At 44.9% G+C, this 18,312-nt stretch overlaps 1 protein-coding gene across 4 annotated transcripts in view; it reads right to left on the bottom strand.

The window, feature by feature from the left end:
* OPRK1 (opioid receptor kappa 1) overlaps nt 1-18,176 on the bottom strand; it is a 29,238-nt gene extending 11,062 nt beyond the window's left edge. The window contains exons 1-2 of one of the 4 annotated variants that reach the window (XM_040487800.1): nt 17,828-18,176; nt 2,414-2,766 (exon numbers count right to left, since the gene is read on the bottom strand). In XM_040487800.1, the coding sequence (XP_040343734.1) occupies nt 2,414-2,766; nt 17,828-18,084 (610 nt within the window). In that variant the 5' untranslated portion in view covers nt 18,085-18,176. Of the gene's footprint in view, nt 1-2,413; nt 2,767-3,125; nt 3,283-8,094; nt 9,505-17,369; nt 17,498-17,827 lie in introns of those variants that run through there. The other 3 variants (XM_040487803.1, XM_040487801.1, XM_040487802.1) reach the window with 3 other exon arrangements.
* Between the last annotated feature and the right edge of the window lie 136 nt (nt 18,177-18,312).

The following is an 18,312-nucleotide window of genomic DNA, read 5'->3' as shown; positions in this document are numbered from 1 at the left end:
TACTTTAATTGTCTCCCATTTTCTCCTCTATTTCTCCTCTATTTCTCCCTAGTTCTCCTCTGTTTCCTGCACAAATTAATCTTCTCCCAACACTGGTTGATCCCTTCTTCCACCAGATCTGCACACATTCATCCACAGCAGCTCCTTCCTGGAAAACCTACATCTACCTTCATTTTTCTCTTTCTTTTTTTTTTTTTTTTCAACGTTTATTTATTTTGGGGACAGAGAGAGACAGAGCATGAACGGGGGAGGGGCAGAGAGAGAGGGAGACACAGAATCGGAAACAGGCTCCAGGCTCTGAGCCATCCGCCCAGAGCCCGACGCGGGGCTCGAACTCCCGGACCGCGAGATCGTGACCTGGCTGAAGTCGGACGCTTAACCGACTGCGCCACCCAGGCGCCCCCATTTTTCTCTTTCAAAAGCCAAACTGAAATCCGCTGCTTCTAGGACGTCACTTTCTGACAGTGATTAGAGGAGTGTAGTGGTTAAGTCTGCAAGCATGTCATGAAATATCAAAATCAGTTCTTTATTTACCATGGGGAAAATCACCGTCTTCTTTGACTATCTAGCCCATTCTTCTAGTCCTGGTGGTGTCTACATGGCCTCTCTTCTTGAATCCAATTATTAAGTATCAACACCCTAGGCTCAGAACGGTTTCTTGCAACTTTATTTCCATTTGTTGTATGCAGGAAGAAACAAAACCCTGTGTGTAATTAATCGTATTTTAAAATGCTTCTCTGATGAAGTTTGACAGGTCTTAAAATTTACCCAAGTATTGTAGCTTAACATCCACCATGGCGAAGTTGGAAGTTCATTTTATTGTTTAAGAGGGAAAAGATTGTATTTCATCAAAAAAGTGGACTGTGCCAGGGGCGCCTGGGGGGCTCAGTCAGTTGAATGTCTGACTTTGGCTCAGGTCATGATCTCACAGTTCGTGAGTTCGAGCCCCACGACAGGCTCTGTGCTGACAGCTCAGAGCCTGGAACCTGCTTTGGATTCTGTCTCTCTCTCTCTCTCTCTCTCTCTCTCTCTCTCTCTGCCCCTCCCCCACTCACGCTCTTTCTCTCTCTGTCTCTCAAAAAATAAACATTCAAAAAAAATTTTTTTAATGTGGACTATGCCACGTAAGCTATGATTTTAGCACCTGCCCTTTCTTTGATCTGGCAAGCCCCCCACTACACGTATTCAACTATCTGTATCCCCAGGTATCATGAGCCTCCCTAATAAACTAGACCATTTAGAGAACTGCTACAGCAGTAAATAGCATTTATAAAGTCCAAAGTGGTGGTTCTGCTCCCTTCTTCCCAAGGAATCTCTAAGCAAAACTTCCCCAGCAGCAATTCTCACCCAGGCTACAGGTCAGAGTCATCTGGGGCCATCTAAAAAATCTTGACCCCCAGACGGTACCTCAGGTCAATTAACCCAGAGACCCTCCAGAGGTGAGACCCGGGCATTAGTTCAGATGACCCTTGAACAACATGGGTTTGAACTGCACAGGTGCACTTATACATAGGTTTCTTTTTTTCCAAATACAGTACAGTACTATAATTGTATTTTCTCCACCTTATGATTTTCTTAATAACATCTTCTTTTCTCTAGCTTACTTTATCCTAAGAATATAGCATAGGAACAAATACAAAACATGTTAGTTGACTATTTATGTTATCAGTAAGGCTTCTGGGTCAATAGTAGACTATTAGTAGTAGTTAAGTTTTGGGGAATCAAAAGTCAGACATAGATTTTTAACTGCATGGGGCTGATGCCCCCCCCAACATGGTTCAAGGATCAACTGTATTTTCTAAGGTACCCAGGCGTTAGAACCACCATCTTAGAAATACTGGAGAAACATCAAGTATCCTGTTTGCATTGGGTGAGAACTAAAATGTCCAAAAGCTAAGTTTTGCTGATGTGTGCTATCCTCCATCTGTGAACCCGATTTTGAATGGCTTACAGCCAGATGAAGCTATTATGATAGGGATGCGAAGATTAACGCCTAAAGAAATAGAGTAAAGGGCCAGCATAGATGTCTAATGATTAAGGGTCCTCTTTTGGGGAGAAAGAAGAGGAGTGACTAGGTGTATCTTAGAATCGCCAGGATGCAATGTAATTGTATTCTAAAAATCCACATGCCTGTGGGTCCCTGTTTCATCCCCACTCCTCCAGATTCTGATAAGCACTTCCAGAATAGCAGATAGGCTGGGCACCTGTATCTGGGTAATGTCTTTATCCTCTCCTATGTGTAGATACGGACAGCACAAATGGTTGTGTTTCTCATCTTCCATGGATTTAGGCATAGTATTTCCACTGGCTTTTGGTTTTTCCCCTAGCTGTGTGTCCTACTCACTTGCACGTTAGGAGTTTACATCATTAGAAGTAAGGTTTTTGCAAATGAGGTGACAATGATGGTCCTTACCTTCCCTGACTTTGGTCCCTCCGAGGACTATCGCGGATATGCCGACAGTTGATGATAAGAGCCAAATACAGATGTTGATGATCTTTGCTTTCATGGGTGTGCGAAAGTCTAAAGCCTTGACGGGGTGGCACACAGCAATGTATCGGTCCACACTCATCATGGTCAAGGTGAATATGCTGGTAAACATGTTATAGTAGTCAATGGAAATGACAATCTTGCACAGCACGTCCCCAAATGGCCAGGAATTCATCAGATAGACGGTGCTCTGGAAGGGCATGGTCGTAGTAACTAAAGCATCCGCCAACGCCAGGTTAAATATATAAATGTTGGTTGCTGTCTTCATCTTTGTGTATCTAAAAGACAAGAAACAAGGTCATTTCTCTTCATCTTCAGGTCAAATCCAGGTGTCTAACATGCAAAAGGACTGTTCTAGACATTAGGAGTAGTAGAAAACAATGGGCAAAAGTCTCTGACTTTACCTAGCTTTTATTCTCGTGCTGTGTTCAAAATATAATTAAATTTTAAAAAGGCAAAGGATAGCATACATAAATAGATGAATACACGTATAGACCTTTTGGACAGACTTGTGTATAATACAGGTCTTTATTTTGTGACTGGCAATTCATTTTAACCCTGGAGCTGCTTGGCCTTAAGCATTTTTTACATAATTTATCTTTTCCCTTTCCCTGAATAAAACAAAGATAAAACTTACTCAACTCTTCCTCGGGGTCATTTTGAGAAATCCGTCATTGTGATTGTGTCTCTTGAAAATCCAAAATGGTCTTCTTTTTTAAATTTAATTTTAGTTTATTTAAATTTTAGTTAACATACAATACAATACAATACTGGTTTCAGTTGTAGAATTCAGTGATTCATCACTTACATACAACACCCAGTGCTCATCCCAAGTGCCCTCCCCTCACCCATCTAGCCCATCTCCCACCCACCTCCCTCTGTCAACCCATAGTTTGCTGTCTATCATTAAGAGTCTCTTGTGGTTTATTTCCTTCTCTTCCCTTTTTCCCCCATGTATGTTTTGTCTCTTAAATTCCACATATGAGTGAAACATATGGTGTTTGTCTTCCTCTGATTGACTTATTTCGTCTAGCATAATACATTCTAGCTCCATCCACATCACTGCAAATGGCAAGATTTCATTCTTTTTGATGGCTGAGTAATATTCTATTATGTATATATATATATTCTATTTTATATATATTCTATTATATATATTCTATTTTATATAAATATAAATAAAAATTTATATATAGTTATATATATTCTATTTTATGTATGTATGTGTATATATACACACATATATATGTATATACATATACATGTATATCTATGTATATATATGTATATATATACATGTATATATGTACACACACACACACACACACACACACACACACATATACCACATCTTCTTTATCCATTCATCAGTCGATGGACATTTGGGCTCTTTCCATAGTTTGGTTACTGTTGATAATGTTGCTATAAACATTGGGGTACATGTACTCCTTCAAATCTGTATTTTTGTATCCTTTGGGTAGATACTTAATTATGCAATTGCTGGATCGTAGGGTAGTTCTATTTTTAGTTTCTTGAGGAACCTCCACACTGTTTTCCAGAGGAGCTGCACCAGTGTGCATTCCCACCAACAGTACCCTCTCTCCAGTTTTCACTTTGAAAATAACATTCAATTTTGGGATGAGCACTGAGTGTTATATGTAAGTGAGGAATCACTAAATTCTATTCCTGAAATCATTATTACACTATATATTAACTAACTTGGATTTAAATCATAAATAAATAAATAAATTTAAATCATAAATAAATAAATAAATAAATAAATAAATAAAATACTTTCCATCTTAATGGCTAAAACATAACTAAGTCTGTTGATTTTGTTTGCCAGTGTGCCACTAGTTTTTTCGTCTTAAATGCATTATGTACATAAAGCAGACTGAGTTCTTCTTTATACACATCATGGCACTCAATGTAATCTAGCACAGTAGGTGAGAAATAACTCAGTTTTTCTTTACTCTCATCTTGAGAGATTTTTAAAGCACATTAAGTTGCTTCCTCTTCCAACCAAGGGGACAGTAATTTTCAAAGCAGGTCAGAAAGATTGCCTTTAAGCCCAAATGATTCTTTCCATCATAACATGAAGTTTAGACCAATTCCATTTTCAACTGAAACGGAATTTTTAAAAGGATTGTTTTACGTAGAGAACACTCCCTCGGGGATCTACAGGGCAGGAGATGTTCCAAATGCTATCGGCAGGTTTTCAGAGGCCAAAGGCTAAGATACGTAGGGGAAAATCCATGTTAATTACTTTCCACACACCTCCGATTTGCAGACCTTGTCGTAAGTAATTCAGCCATGCCCCACGGACTTTCTTAATGTTATGGCTTTGGCTTTCATTGAAGGGCACTTGTAAGGAGGTGTCTTATGGAGAACTACTGCTTTGGCCACAAAATCAAAATCAGTGGTTATTATTGATCACTGCCAGGGTGTCTCTCAACACATAAATATCCACATAAGAAATGTCTTTTAACGTGTAGTAACAGAACAGCCGGGGCTCTCCCGGGAGGCAGAGTGGTCTTCTGTGAAGTCAGATCATCCTGCGTCTGGACTCAGTGTAAAACTTTCCTGAGTTTCAGTTCCTGTTACATAAAGATAATAAAATCAAATGGCCATAAAGGCAGTAGATGACCTGGCTCAAAATGTGTGACACACAGGATCATACTTCATTCTCATCGTTCCTCCCCCCCCCCCCCCCCCCCCCCCCCCCCCCCGGTCTCTCCTCTTCTGGCTAGGAAATGGCCTGTCAGTGCTTGGATGAAGGCATGGTCAAGACGGCCAGAGTCAGGAGCGGTTGGTTTCCATTTTCATGCTCTGCCATCTAAGCGGTGCTCTAATCTGGAGAACGAGGAGTTTACTTTAAAATATGTCATATTTTCCCTTTACAGTTTTCACTCAAATATTATTAAGTGGCCTGTAAGTTCTAGAAAGTGATTAAATGTGTATGACCAATGCTCAGGGCTTAGGCTTTATAAAGGCACAGGTAACTAGGGAAGGTCCACTTGCTGAGACAGAACAAATGTTTCAAGGGAGCAAGATGGAAATAGTATCTGTTCAAATACTGTCTTCTTTAAGATGCGGTTTTATGTTTGAAAAGCGCATCTTACAGGCCGACCTCCTATTCTTTCCATTTTGTCCCCCACAAATCCCTGATATTAACAAAGATTTTAGCAAGCAGTGCCTTTAACTTCTGCTCTCGGATTAGTGACCTTGATATTCTCCTCTTACTTTATGAAGTTAGACGGACGTCCCCTGCCTTACACAGTTGGGTCGACCTGGGTTCTGGTCCTTATGTTTCCCTCCAACTGTTAGATTTTGGACATGTCACTAAAAACTGGGCTTTGGATTCTCAACTCTAAAATGAGAAATATAATGCTTATCTTAAAGAGCTCCTGAGATAGCTACGGACTGCCCCTGCTCCGGAGAATATGTCTAATTTACTCCATGGTCTTCACCTCCTCTCCCTCTTTTACGTATGTGGAAGCCATCAGTTACGACCAGAAGAGAGGAACCTAGTTTTTCGTCAGAGCCATGGTTTAGCTTGAACACAAAAGATAATAGTAAAAATGATGCCTGCGACCTTATACGCTGGAAGAGTATGAATGGAATGAAAAAGGAGTTATGATAAAAATGTAACATGTCCGTATCAGTAACTGCCAAATTATGGAAAAGGCCCAAATGTCCACTGACTGATGAGTGGATAAAGAAGTGGAAGACACAATGGAATATTACTCAGCCATCAAAAAGAACAAACCCTGCCATTTGCCCTGACATGGATGGAACCAGAAAGCATTATGCTAACTGAGAGAAGTCAGAGAAAGACAGACGCCATATGATTCCACTCATATGTGGAATTTAAGAAACAAAACAGATGAATACAGGCGGAGGAAAAACATGAGAGGGGGGCAAACCATAAGAGACTCGTAACTCTAGAGAACAAACTGAGGGCTGCTGGAGGCGAGGTGGGTGGGGGTTGGGCTAGATGGGTGGTGGGTATTAAAGAGGGCACTTGTTGTGATGAGCAATGAGTGATGTACATAAGGGATGAATCACTAAATGCTGCTCCTGAAACTAACATTATACTATATGCTAACTACCTAGAATGTAACAAAAAGTTGACACATAAAATACAATGTGCACCTGTAAGCAATCACAAAATGATGAGTGATTTGCTCTTAAGCCTTCCAAAAAGACTTTCAACAAGTAAATGTATGAAACTGCTTAAGCCTTGAGCTTCTAAAGAATTCAGATCTGGTCATCAGATCTCAGAAGAAGAGAGGTGAGCACCTATAACAGAAATGTCTACAAATTACACAAAATTTTAATGAGACTCGTCGAAGCAAAAGTCCTTGCTCCCTGAGAAACAAGCTTTTCTCAGACCATTCACGTGGGAGCTACCACTGTCACCCCCGGGGGTGACACCTACCAGAGACCTAGAGATGGTCCTGTGCCCTCCTGCCATGGACAACCCCGTATCTGCCAGCATCCTGGTGTCACCGCATCACTCTGGTTTCCAACTGGTTCATGTTAACGATGACAGTCTCGATACCCACTTATTTCAAACACTCCCTGCATCAGACTCTACTGTACGTCCCACAGATGCACCCCACTCAGTCCTCACCCCAGCTCCACGTGGCAGGCATCAGTAACCCTATCCTACAGCTGAGGCCACTGAGAATCACCAGACTTCCGTGCATTTCTCAAGGTCATATGGTTGTAAAAGGTATTGCAAGGGGCGCCTGGGTGGCTCAGCTGGTTAAGCTGTAGGACTCTTGATTTCGGCTCAGGTCATGATCTCATTTACCACACCGAAAGGGAGAACTGACAGGTATAATTTTGAGTAGTGAATAAACTACGAGTTCAACGAGGATTTGCTGACAGTCCTTCAGGCACGTTACCCGACTGGATCCTGGGACAGCGCGATAAGACCCTCGTGGTCAAAGGCAGTCTGGTTGAGGACTCGGGGATTGTTTGTATTTCATCAAATGGAGAGAGTAGTTAGTCCTTTCAATCAGATGTCCCTGGGCGGGGCGGGGGGGGGGGGGTGTGGAGTAAGCTTTCTTACTATGAGAAGATATGAAATTATGTTCCATTTCCTCCACACTGCTTTACAAAAATCTGCGAGTATTTCGAGTAAAATGGCACCATCTGGGTGGGAAGTTTTTGGCTCGTCTGGAGAAGCTGGAGGGGGGCTGGCAGTGAGTGGTTGCACTTTTTAGCTTACGCCCCACAGGAGCATATGGCACGAAAAGAGCAAAGTCTGTGGGCTGTCCCTGCAACACTTGCCAATGTTACAAACCTGGAGATGACGATAAGGGACACGGGTCGGGCCATGAAGAAAGCCATCGCCTGGCAAAGCGGCACAACGTGTCTCCGGGAGTAAGAAATGCTCCCCAGCACACATTAACTCAAGACCTTCCTACCGTAGTTCCCTACAGAGAATTGAGGGGGGAGGTGCTCTTAGATTGGCAGTCATACACGAACAGGGTTTTGTGCTGAGCCATCAGGAACCAGCGTCACCAGGCGGGGGTTCTGGGAGAGCGCGGCACCTGCCGTGAGAAAAATGAGGCACGAGCGGGAGGAACACTGACCTTGCAACACAGCAGTCGTAAGACGGTTCCTCGTCCTTCCCATGCGCCTCCTGTGCTCTGACAATATACGGGTAGAAGAGCCCATATTTGGGTTAGCAGCATCCCTTCCTGTTGAGGTACACTGCCCAAGTGCTGTCTGAATTGAAATTTAAATGATGCTTCTTCAATCAGGAGCTCTTTTTTTAGCTTTGCGACAGCATAATACATCCAGGATCCTGATGGGCAATCATCACCCGTCTTTAAATACACACACAGGTTTTCCATTTTGTGGATTCTAGGCATTTTTAGCTCTTACCTACAATTGCCCCCCACGCTGACAATACACACACCCTCTCTTCTCTCTTGTTAGAGTCAAGCTTCCTCCCCTGTCTTTATCGTTTCATTATTTCAACACATTTTTAAGTGCTCCATACCCAGCAACATACTGGCCACTGAGCGTGACTGAAAGACTCAATATACAGACCGCGCCCCCGGGGAGCTTTTCAACCAGTGGAGTCAAAAATTACCACAGGCACTAGAGGGACAGACGGAAGGGAAGGATCGGTGTGTGGGGAAGAGATCGGGGCACATTTTAAAGAAGAGAAGACCTGGACAGGATCTTGCGCTTCGCTGTTTCTCAGGGGTTCGTGGAGTGCACACCTCATGAGTAAAGGAAGGCGGAGCTGTCATTCCAAAATTTCTCCAGGAGGCAGAGATTTTATCAGAGAAATCATGTGGTTCTGTGAATTCTGCTTCTTCCAGCAGCTCAAGATTGAAAAACATTCTGGTAAGTGTGGTTAAGTAAGCATCATGAGGGTAAAAATAATAATAATAATAATAATAATAATAATAATAATAAAAACCTTTGAGATGAGCAAATGGGGCATGATTCAGGCGACATGGATATAGAACATTAGCATGCCCCCCTCTGGACAAAGGTTGTCGGGTACTTTATCGTGTTGGAGTTTTTCCACAAGCAATACCCATTGTTTGGGTGAGGAAACAGTAGGGAGGATGTAAATGGCTTGCCTCAGACCACAAACGAGTGAGACAGTGGGAAGTAAGAGCTGAGCCTTCTGAGTAGCCATGAAACCACAGCGCCAACATTATGAAACAAACACCCGAGTGGTCATTTTTCTGAATAGACCCCTTTACTACGGCAGACCCCTAAGGTCCAACAGAATGCACCTGAAGAATGGCTGTTTGGTCTGGTGAACCAATGGCTCCTGACCCACAGGAAGCTGGCCGCCATATTACAACCCTGGGGCTGTAGGCACTAGGGTCTCAAGACCCCCAACACACCAGGCTCAGGAGAAGGACATTTCTCTGGACAGTCCTGTGAAACCAACAGCGGAAGACTAGCACAATGAGAGACGTGTTTTGACACTCTCTTCTCTATGTGGCCAACGAGCATGACTTATTCGTTTTCCAGATTTAGAGCATTCCAGATTTTATGTTTTAAATGATCACAAATGATGGCTTTACCAATGTGAATTTTCAGAAGAGTTCATTTGAAAACACAAGAAGTTTGCCTCGTGAATTCTCCAGATGACTTTCAGTTCATCCCGATGAAATTAATTGGCTACCCGACATCTTTTTGGATTATTTATTATTGAAATTATGGTTCTTTCCTCAGGGGTAACAGCTTATTGATATTTAAGGGAAGGAAGGGAAATTCAGTCACTTGCTCCGATGATCTGACTCTGCAATTGAATATACTCACTATATTCACATAGTCACTATGTGAATTCGCTATGTGAATTCATAGACTCACACGGATTCATGTAGATGGTCACGCCCCTTCAGTTCCCCAGAATTACTCACCCACGTGGAAAGAGCAAAAGCTATAGGGAGTACAGTGGAGCAGACTGTGTCCCTGCGTCCCACGACTGTCACCACCTCAGTGACCACGCTGGCAGTGAGATACAGCTGGAATGGTGGACATCTGTCATGTTGCATGGCCGGCAAGGCTGTCCATGCGGGTGGTGGGAGAATGCAGAGTGGTGATTTCACTACAATAGCTGGTGCCCTGGACCTGCTCATTCTCTGTTGGCATGGCCTTGACTCCCAGAACGAATGGTCTAGTGTATCCAGCTGTGCACTACCATGCCTAACAATGTCCAGTAGAAAACTACAAACCTCAGACGACTGACGTGTACCAATCGTCAGCTCTCTGGATACTTAGAAGTATACAGATATCTCAAATGACTTTTTCCAATTTTATACAGAAAACTGACATAGCTAAAGTAAGCCACAGGATGCTGGTAGAAAGGAGAGAAGACTACCCTCCCGCTCTGTCCTCTACCAGAAGGAAACACCCCCTTCACTAGGTGAAGAGAGTTTAGCCCCTGGTGAAGCTAAAGGAGTTAATACTGAGAAAATCGTTCCCATTGTTATAGAAAATGCTCGCTCAGAACTCTAGCCATTGTTAATCTGAAAGCTTCCCTCCCCACCTTTGGATCAGTTCCTTTGGGATCTCTGAATACATCACATAGTCATCACATGCTTTCTGCTTTTCTCTTTCATCTAAAGTCTGGCCTGCTGGACCAGGGAAGGAGGTAAGCGTTTAAATAAAAATACGTACACACGTACACACACACACACATAAGCCTTTTACGATATTATCCCTACTCCTATAATCTACTCTCTTACGTAAATTTTCTTTATCTCAGACATAAGCTGGCGTCCCCTCCAAAGAAAGAAACAGAAATTGGCTGATTTTCTGTGGGGGGATAAATAAATCTTTTGTTAATACAGTTTTGAGCCGGCATTATTTGCACCACTCAAACCACATAAGCCAAACCTTAGAGAAAAGGAGAGAAGACTGCCCTGCAGCCACACAATGTTACGATTTTGCACTGAGGCCAGAGCCCCCCACCCGCATCCCCCGGGGGCAAGAGGAATTGAGTGCATCTGGAAGTTAATCTGCAGTGAAGAAGGTACCAGCTGCACAGTTCCCACTGAGCAGATACTGCTGCTCAAGAGATACAGCCAAGTGATTAATGGAGAGGAGCAAACACCTCCCAGCCAGAAAGAAGTCCCTCCTAAAACCAACTATAAGACTGTCACCACGGAAAATTCTAAAGACTCATAAAGTCAACAGAAACAGGAAGTGATTTTGAAGAGTACAATTGTGCCTGGAGTCTGCTAAACGTTAGGGCCTGGATAGCTGATGACCAGCTTGGTTTTCTTTCTTTCTTTTTCTTTTGTATTCGGGGGGAGGGGCAGCTGGTTAGTCTCTGATCTCTGCCGCCGTCCACAAGGATTTGGATTTCGGCTACAATCACGTTCCACAGGGAAGAAACGAATTCCATTTTGCTAATCCATATCACCAATTGCAACGAAACCGATTCTCTCTTTTAAGAGCTTGTCAAGTAATAATTACTCCGAGAAATGCAAGATGGGCACTTTTGAAAATGACTTCTGGACCGATCTTTACTAGGTTTACTTGAAAGGAAACGTTTAATGCTGATTCCAAGAGAGGGCTCAGGATAAACTAGAACTTATTTTTCAATCAAAGCCTGAGGTAAGGCTGATGTCAGATAGGGGGCAGCACAAGGTTAATTATACCCACAAGTCTCTGCTTTGTCTTCAACGCCTCTCCAGGTGTAGTCTGGCGATATTATCCAAGGTAGGCTACGGTGACATCTGAGAAAATCTGGAATATGTGTACATATAAGTGCAGCGATGGATAGAAAAGAGGCAGGCAGGGCAGCAGACACTCTGACTGGGTCGCCTCACTTCTCATACTTCCCCACTTTGGTGACAGCCACACCCTTTTCTGGGACTGACCCAAGTTCAACCATGGGGCCCAGATGAACTCAGGGGTGACCTGAGTCAGCATATGCCACGTAACCTAAGACGGTCTCGGCATAGTGGGACTCCTGTCAGTGGCTTGGGGAGGAAACACTATGTCCCCCAAGTTATGAGCAAGAAAGCGGGTGCCTTTGTAAAAAGAACAACCTGTGTGCCCAGCAAGCTTGGGTGGGTTGGCTGCCTTTGGAGAAGAAATTTGAGTTCAGGAAACAGAACCATATCCAGACTATTTTTGCAGTTCTGGTTGTTGTTGTTGGTTGTTGTTTGGTTGGTTGTTTTGATTTGGTTTTTGTTTTGTTTTCCCAAGCCCTTACAAATGTCCTTTTAGGACACTTCAATACTGCCCAGGTTGAACTGTAGGGACGCAAAAGTCTTCTACTCTCAGGGCAAAGGTAGCAGAGGATTGACACCCCACAGGTCTTTATTGTGGTAGCAATGAAACAAGGAAAACTAATGAGAAAAGAAAAAGGCAAACCTTAAGACCAAGGAACAAGCAATTTTGATTCCTTCTATTTTTGCCCTAATAATTTTTCCCTTGTTCATCCTTACGTTTTACTCAACAAGATGCAGACCTTCACAAGAGTAAAACTTTTCTTTAAATTCAACAAAAGAGGACGTATATACAAAACTATCATAGAAATCGAAGCTTGAGGAGGGTGTTTTCTTAAGGGGCACGGAGAGGGGACAGGCAGTGTTTAAGGTGGAATCGTGTCCCCTCAGATATACGCAGTCAAGTCTTAACCCCGGTACCTCAGAACGTGACTGTATTTGAAGACGGGGCCTTTAAAGAGGCAAAGTGAGGTAAAATCAAGGTATAATGGGATGTGAGGGTGGGCACTAATCCAATATGGCTGGTGTCTGTATCAGAGGAGATTAGGACACAGATACACGACGTTAGACCCTGTGAGGACACAGGGAGAAAAGGGCCATCTACAAGCCAAGGAGAGAGGTCTCCAAAGAAACCAGCCCGGCCGGCACCTTGACCTCAGACTTCTGTCCTCCCTGTGAGAAAACAAGTTCTATTGTTTAAACCACCCAGTCATGGGTGGCACTTTGTCACGAAGGTCCTAGTGCACTAACATAGGGCAGAGCAGCAGCCGCCCTGAGAAGGAAGTTCCACGTGGGGCCAGCAGCCTGCCTCTCCTGACACCTGCCCTACGGGTTCCAGAGTTGCTCAGCCAGCCCCACAGTCACGTAACCCAATTCCTTACAAGGAATCTCTTCACATGTACGTCTCCTACTGGTTCTGCTGTTCTGGTTGATTCCCGACTAATACAGAGAGTATGCAAAGTGAGGACAGAAGCTCCGAGAAGGCTCTGGAAAATACGACCAATTGAGAAACAGGAGAGGAAGAGGGGTCCGTGATGCAGACAAGAGAAACCCAGAAGGCGTGGCAGGGAGTCAAGGACAGGGTGCTATCTGAGAACGCAACGGGCATAGGATTGGTCGAGCATGCCAAATCTCCCCAGAATGGCATGCCTGGGTGGCTCAGTTGGTTACGGGTCCGACTCTCAATTTCAGTTCAGGTCATGATCTCACCGTTCATGGGATGGAGCCCCACATCAGGCTGTGTGCTGACAGCACAGAGCTTGCTTGGGATTCTCTCTCTCCCTCTCTCTCTGCCCCTCCCCAGTATGCTCGTGCCCTCACTCTCTTTCCCTCTCTCTCTCTCCAAACAAATAAATAAACTTAAAAAAAAACTCCACAGAAGTTAGGGGACAGCCAGCCTAAAATGAGCATCAGAAACATGATGATGCTCTAACTTTGGTAAAAGAGCGTCAGGGAGGGAACCCAAGTGCCCTGGGCTGAGGAACGGATGGCAGACAAAGAAATGAGCAAGAGGGATTATCCCTCCAAGAAGCTTACCTACAACACACAGGAAGATGAGAAGCCATTAGCTAAGGGAACCCAGAAAAGTAGCAGGGTCATGGACATTGATTACCTGTAAGATGACAGAGGTTTGAGGATGTCCCGATGCTTAGGAGACAAAATCAGTGGAGAGATTACAGATAGCGTAAGAAGGAGATCCCTGACACAGCAGAGACTCCAGAAGAGCAGGAGGTGAGGAGATTCAGCTCACAGGGGCAGGGAATTACCCTGGACAGAAAGAAGGAAACGTCTCCACTGAGATGGCAAGGAATGAGGGGAGGGCGGCTGCCGAAACACATACGTAGGAAAAGTGCTCCCAGAAGCTGGATTCTAGAGTCACCGTGCACAACTGGATCAGACCATTCCCCTGACCATGAAGAATTATGGTCGGGGAGAGGGCTTAGGCATTAGTATTGATTAAATTAGGGTTGGGTGTTTTTTGGTTTTTTTTTTTTTTTTTTTTTAAGTGAGAAATGGGAAAGGGAATTGGCTCTTTCTGGAAATAGGAGAGAGACACAGAAAAACCAGGCAGACTTGGGGTCAGATACACTTGAAGGCGGCGACCTGGCCTTGGCAAAGATAACAGTGACTTTATTCAGCAGAATTCAATTCGCTGTGTAGAGGAATCAGGAAGACAAGGTCGTGGCTTGATCCAGGGTGAAGGTTTGGTGGAAGACAGAGGCAGGACAAGAAGGCAAGGCAGTTGAGTGTATTGGCAAGGGAGGTTGGACCGATGCCTCACAAGGTCTGGGTGAGGCCAGAAGAAAAGAGAGTCTGGGAGCAAACGAAGGGCTGCCGGGCAAGAAGGCATCCACAGGTTTGCAGGATGGTACAGCAGGAACTGAGCTGAGCAGCGGACTAAAGCGCAGGAAGGACCTGGGTCAGGCTGGCTCCACAGTTAGCAAGGTGCCACTTCAGTCAGTTTATTTCATCAAGATTAAACGAAATAAGGCACACGAAGTAGGTAGCTTTACCGGCCTGGCAGACCCTTAAGTTTTGGTCCTGTCTGCTACGGGGGAGACAGCTGTATGCGTGGAAGTTGTGGGAGGACGGAAGTTTAAGATGTCCCAGGTGAGACCGCCTGGCGAGACCCGGGTGTGGGTGGGCATCGGGGGGTGCCCTGCAGGTGAGGGACACAGGAGGCGGTGGAGAGCACACAGGGTTAGGATCCTAAGCGCCACGCCCGTGGGCACACCCAAAGTGTCAGCAGGAGCCAAAGACGTAGATCCAGGGCCAAGGTAAGAACCTCCCACCCCAGGGCCACAAACCAGAAAGCCTGGCGAGAAGGGAGGCTGGGGTGCTTCGTTTTAAGGTGCCCACAGTGAGAAGTTACCGTGCCCCGACATGAGGCAGTTAAGGCAGTTGGTACTAAGACATGACGAAAACCTCGAAGCTTCCAATACATTCAGAGGATACTGGGCAACAGTTCAGGTACCCAAGGTGGGAAAGCTATTTGTAAGACGGGTCTAAAAAATAATCCAAGCCTTTTTCCACAACCCTAACTTTCTCCCCAGGTCTGAGCTGGCCATTTCAGACCCGTACCTGTCCTGACATCCAAGCATCTAAACCCCGTCTCTAGAACGATGTCCCAGATGACTGAACCATGACCCTTTCCAACGTATAATATTTTAAAAGCGTCGTTCTCCAAAGTGATCCTCAATCTTTTCAAACAGTGTCGCTCAGTCCTCAGCACGGAAGATGAAAGCCGCGTTTGAATCTGCACTCCGCCTGGGCTCTCCGTTCCCATGTGAACACCACAGCGCCCCCCTTTCAAATCTTCTGCTGCTTCTTGGGAGCGAAATAAACCCGAGGCCACCAACTTTTCTTCTGAAGCTTTATTTTTCAACAATTCTTTGACCCTCCCCCAGTCTGAACTGATTCTAAACACTCCTTAGTCCTCTTAGCTATAGATGGCAAGCAAACCAATGTTTCGGTACGTTGGCATTCCAGGACGATAGCATAACCCCTCACCTTTCATACTTCATCTCCAAGTAGTTGGGGCTGGGGTGAGGAGACGAATGGTGTTACGTGAACCAGCTAACTTTTTGTGTATGTTTAGCTGGATGTATTCCCTTCTAGCAAATTTTATTCCTGGATATCTTTTGGAGATACGTGTATACACACACACACACACACACACGTACATATAGACAGTTACATATCACATGTTACATAAATATTTGAATAATTAATAAGTATACTATATTACTATTTATAAAGGTGATTATTAATTATATACAATTACATGTAATTGTTAAATGTATTTGTTTCATTTCTACTTCTATTTCTTGTCTACTGTTCTCCCACGGAGTTGTCTTTGCACACATTTTAAGATTCTTCATTCCTTTTTATCCTACTCTGCAGAGCTATATAAATAGTTGTTAAGCAACTAAGAAGCTCTTCTCAAACTCAAAACTTCAGGTGCTCATTCAAATATCAAGAAGATGTTTTTGTTTTACCGGTGCACTTACATATGACATAAGTAGGAACAGAGTTGGTTTTGTTCCTAGCATCTTCTTTTTGTGTAACAAGGTTTTATCACAAAACCACAGCCTCTGAACCAAAGATCTCCTAAAAATTTTAATTGAAATTGAGAACACAGCTGTCTTTTCTTTGCTTTCAGTTGCCATAATCGTCTTTCTAATGGAGAACAGCCCTGAAATTACTAATGACTTGAAAAAACGATGTGCTTTTCAAATCTCCCCTCCCTCTGTAGCCTTTACTCCTCACTGATAGAATTCCTGTAAAATACAATACACAATTATGGAAACCCAGTGTACCCAGGTACAAACGCTAATTATAGGTGAAATGAGCTTTATAATATTTGGAGGCTTAAATGATGGGTTTTAGGTCTGGAGCACAGATGAAGATAAAAAACCTGAAACTCTGAAGACTAGATACACAGATAAATACATGGGCATTTTATTATGATGATGATATCTCAAGACTCATGCTACTAGAGATAATGTTCTTAAGGTTCATAATAAATAAGGAGCTAAAGTGAGAATTTTTTTTAAAGTAGTTTTTCTTCATCCTTCAGCATCCCTGAAAAGACTGACTTTGTCCTTTATCTCAAAGGAATGGAAACCCCTTATCCACTCTCCAAGGTGCATTTCCAAAGCATTACATCTTCCACAAAGTAAAACACACATATTTCAAAGGGCCTCCAGGTCAAAGTTGAGATTTTTTTTCCTTTTCTTGTTTTCTTTGTTGAAAGAGACCAAAATAAGAAACATTTCACTTACCAGAAAATAGCCTATATACGTGGGTATTTGGGTATTCATTACTAAAAACCGACTTCCATGTAATTCTACCAAAGAACAACGTAATAGAACCTTCAGTTTCCCTCGGTGGAAAATAAAAAGCAAGGCAATTTTTGAAAACCTCCACAACCCACACTTCAGAGGATAAATATCAGATGGCTTATTTACAAAAAATCACTGATATTCTTAATAAATGAGATGACATTTCAGTACTAAAAGGGCTCATGTGTGGATATCAACAACCCTAAATAGTATATTGGCTTTTGCTTCATAAACCGTAACACCAATCTGATGAGTCACAGGAAATTCTGAACTATCTCCAGTGCATTCGATGGGCCTGAATCTTACCTTAAGAAATATTCACCGAGGACAAAACCAAGCGCTCCAAACTGGGGCAGGCAACCAGGCAAGAAGGCCAGGCAAAGGAACTTAGCTCCCTTTCCAGGAGACGCTGACCTTGCTGCGCACCCTAGTACTTTCCCTGACCACAGTTTTCAGCAAGGGCTTGGGGGGCAAGAGGACTGTCACTCAAATCCTCAAAACACCGCTGGCGGCCCGATCTGCGCAGTGCGAGCCTCGCAGTCCCCCACCAAAAACTCTTCCAGGAGATCCCTTACTTCAAGGAGGCCACGCTCTGAGACTCTCCGGAGCCCGGCAAGGACGGGTTAGAATCCCCGCCACCCGCCTGGCGCCCCACCCGGCGTCCGGGTGACTAGACCACCCCACCCACCCCCGGGAGCCTCACTCCCCCCGCCCCCACCCCGCCTCCCGCTCCAGCCGCGACGCCGCCCAGACCCCGCACTCACCGGATGATCACGAACATGACCAGGGAGTTGCCCACCAAGCCCACGACGAACACCACCGAGTAGACCGCGGTGATGATGACCGGGATGGCGGGAGAGATGTGCGCGGGCTCCAGCGGCGCGCCCTCGGAGCCCCCGCTGCTGTTGCCGTCGCTCTCGGCCCAGCCCGGCGGCCAGCCGCTGCCGTTGGGGGGCAGGCAGGTGCTCGGGGGGCAGGTGGGACCCGGCTCCCCGCGGAAGATCTGGACCGGGGGCTCCATGGCTGGCGGCGAGGAGGGGCGGCACCTGCGGGGCTGCGGGAGCGCGAGAACCGGCTGGACCCGGAGAGGCAAACTTTGCCGCCCACGGGCCAGCGCGGGGAGCCCGGGCCCCGCCGAAGGCCCCCCCCCCCCACCCCGCCCCCGGCGCTCGTCCCGCGCTCGCTCCCGGTCCCCGGCTCCTGAAACCCGCCCCCAACCCTTCCTGGGCACGCCCCCCCCACCCCCCCC

The sequence above is a fragment of the Herpailurus yagouaroundi genome, unplaced genomic scaffold, assembly GCF_014898765.1.
Source record: "Herpailurus yagouaroundi ecotype Mexico unplaced genomic scaffold, PumYag 165, whole genome shotgun sequence".
Taxonomy (NCBI): Eukaryota; Metazoa; Chordata; class Mammalia; order Carnivora; family Felidae; genus Herpailurus; species Herpailurus yagouaroundi.
This window is presented reverse-complemented; position numbering and strand designations above follow the sequence as displayed.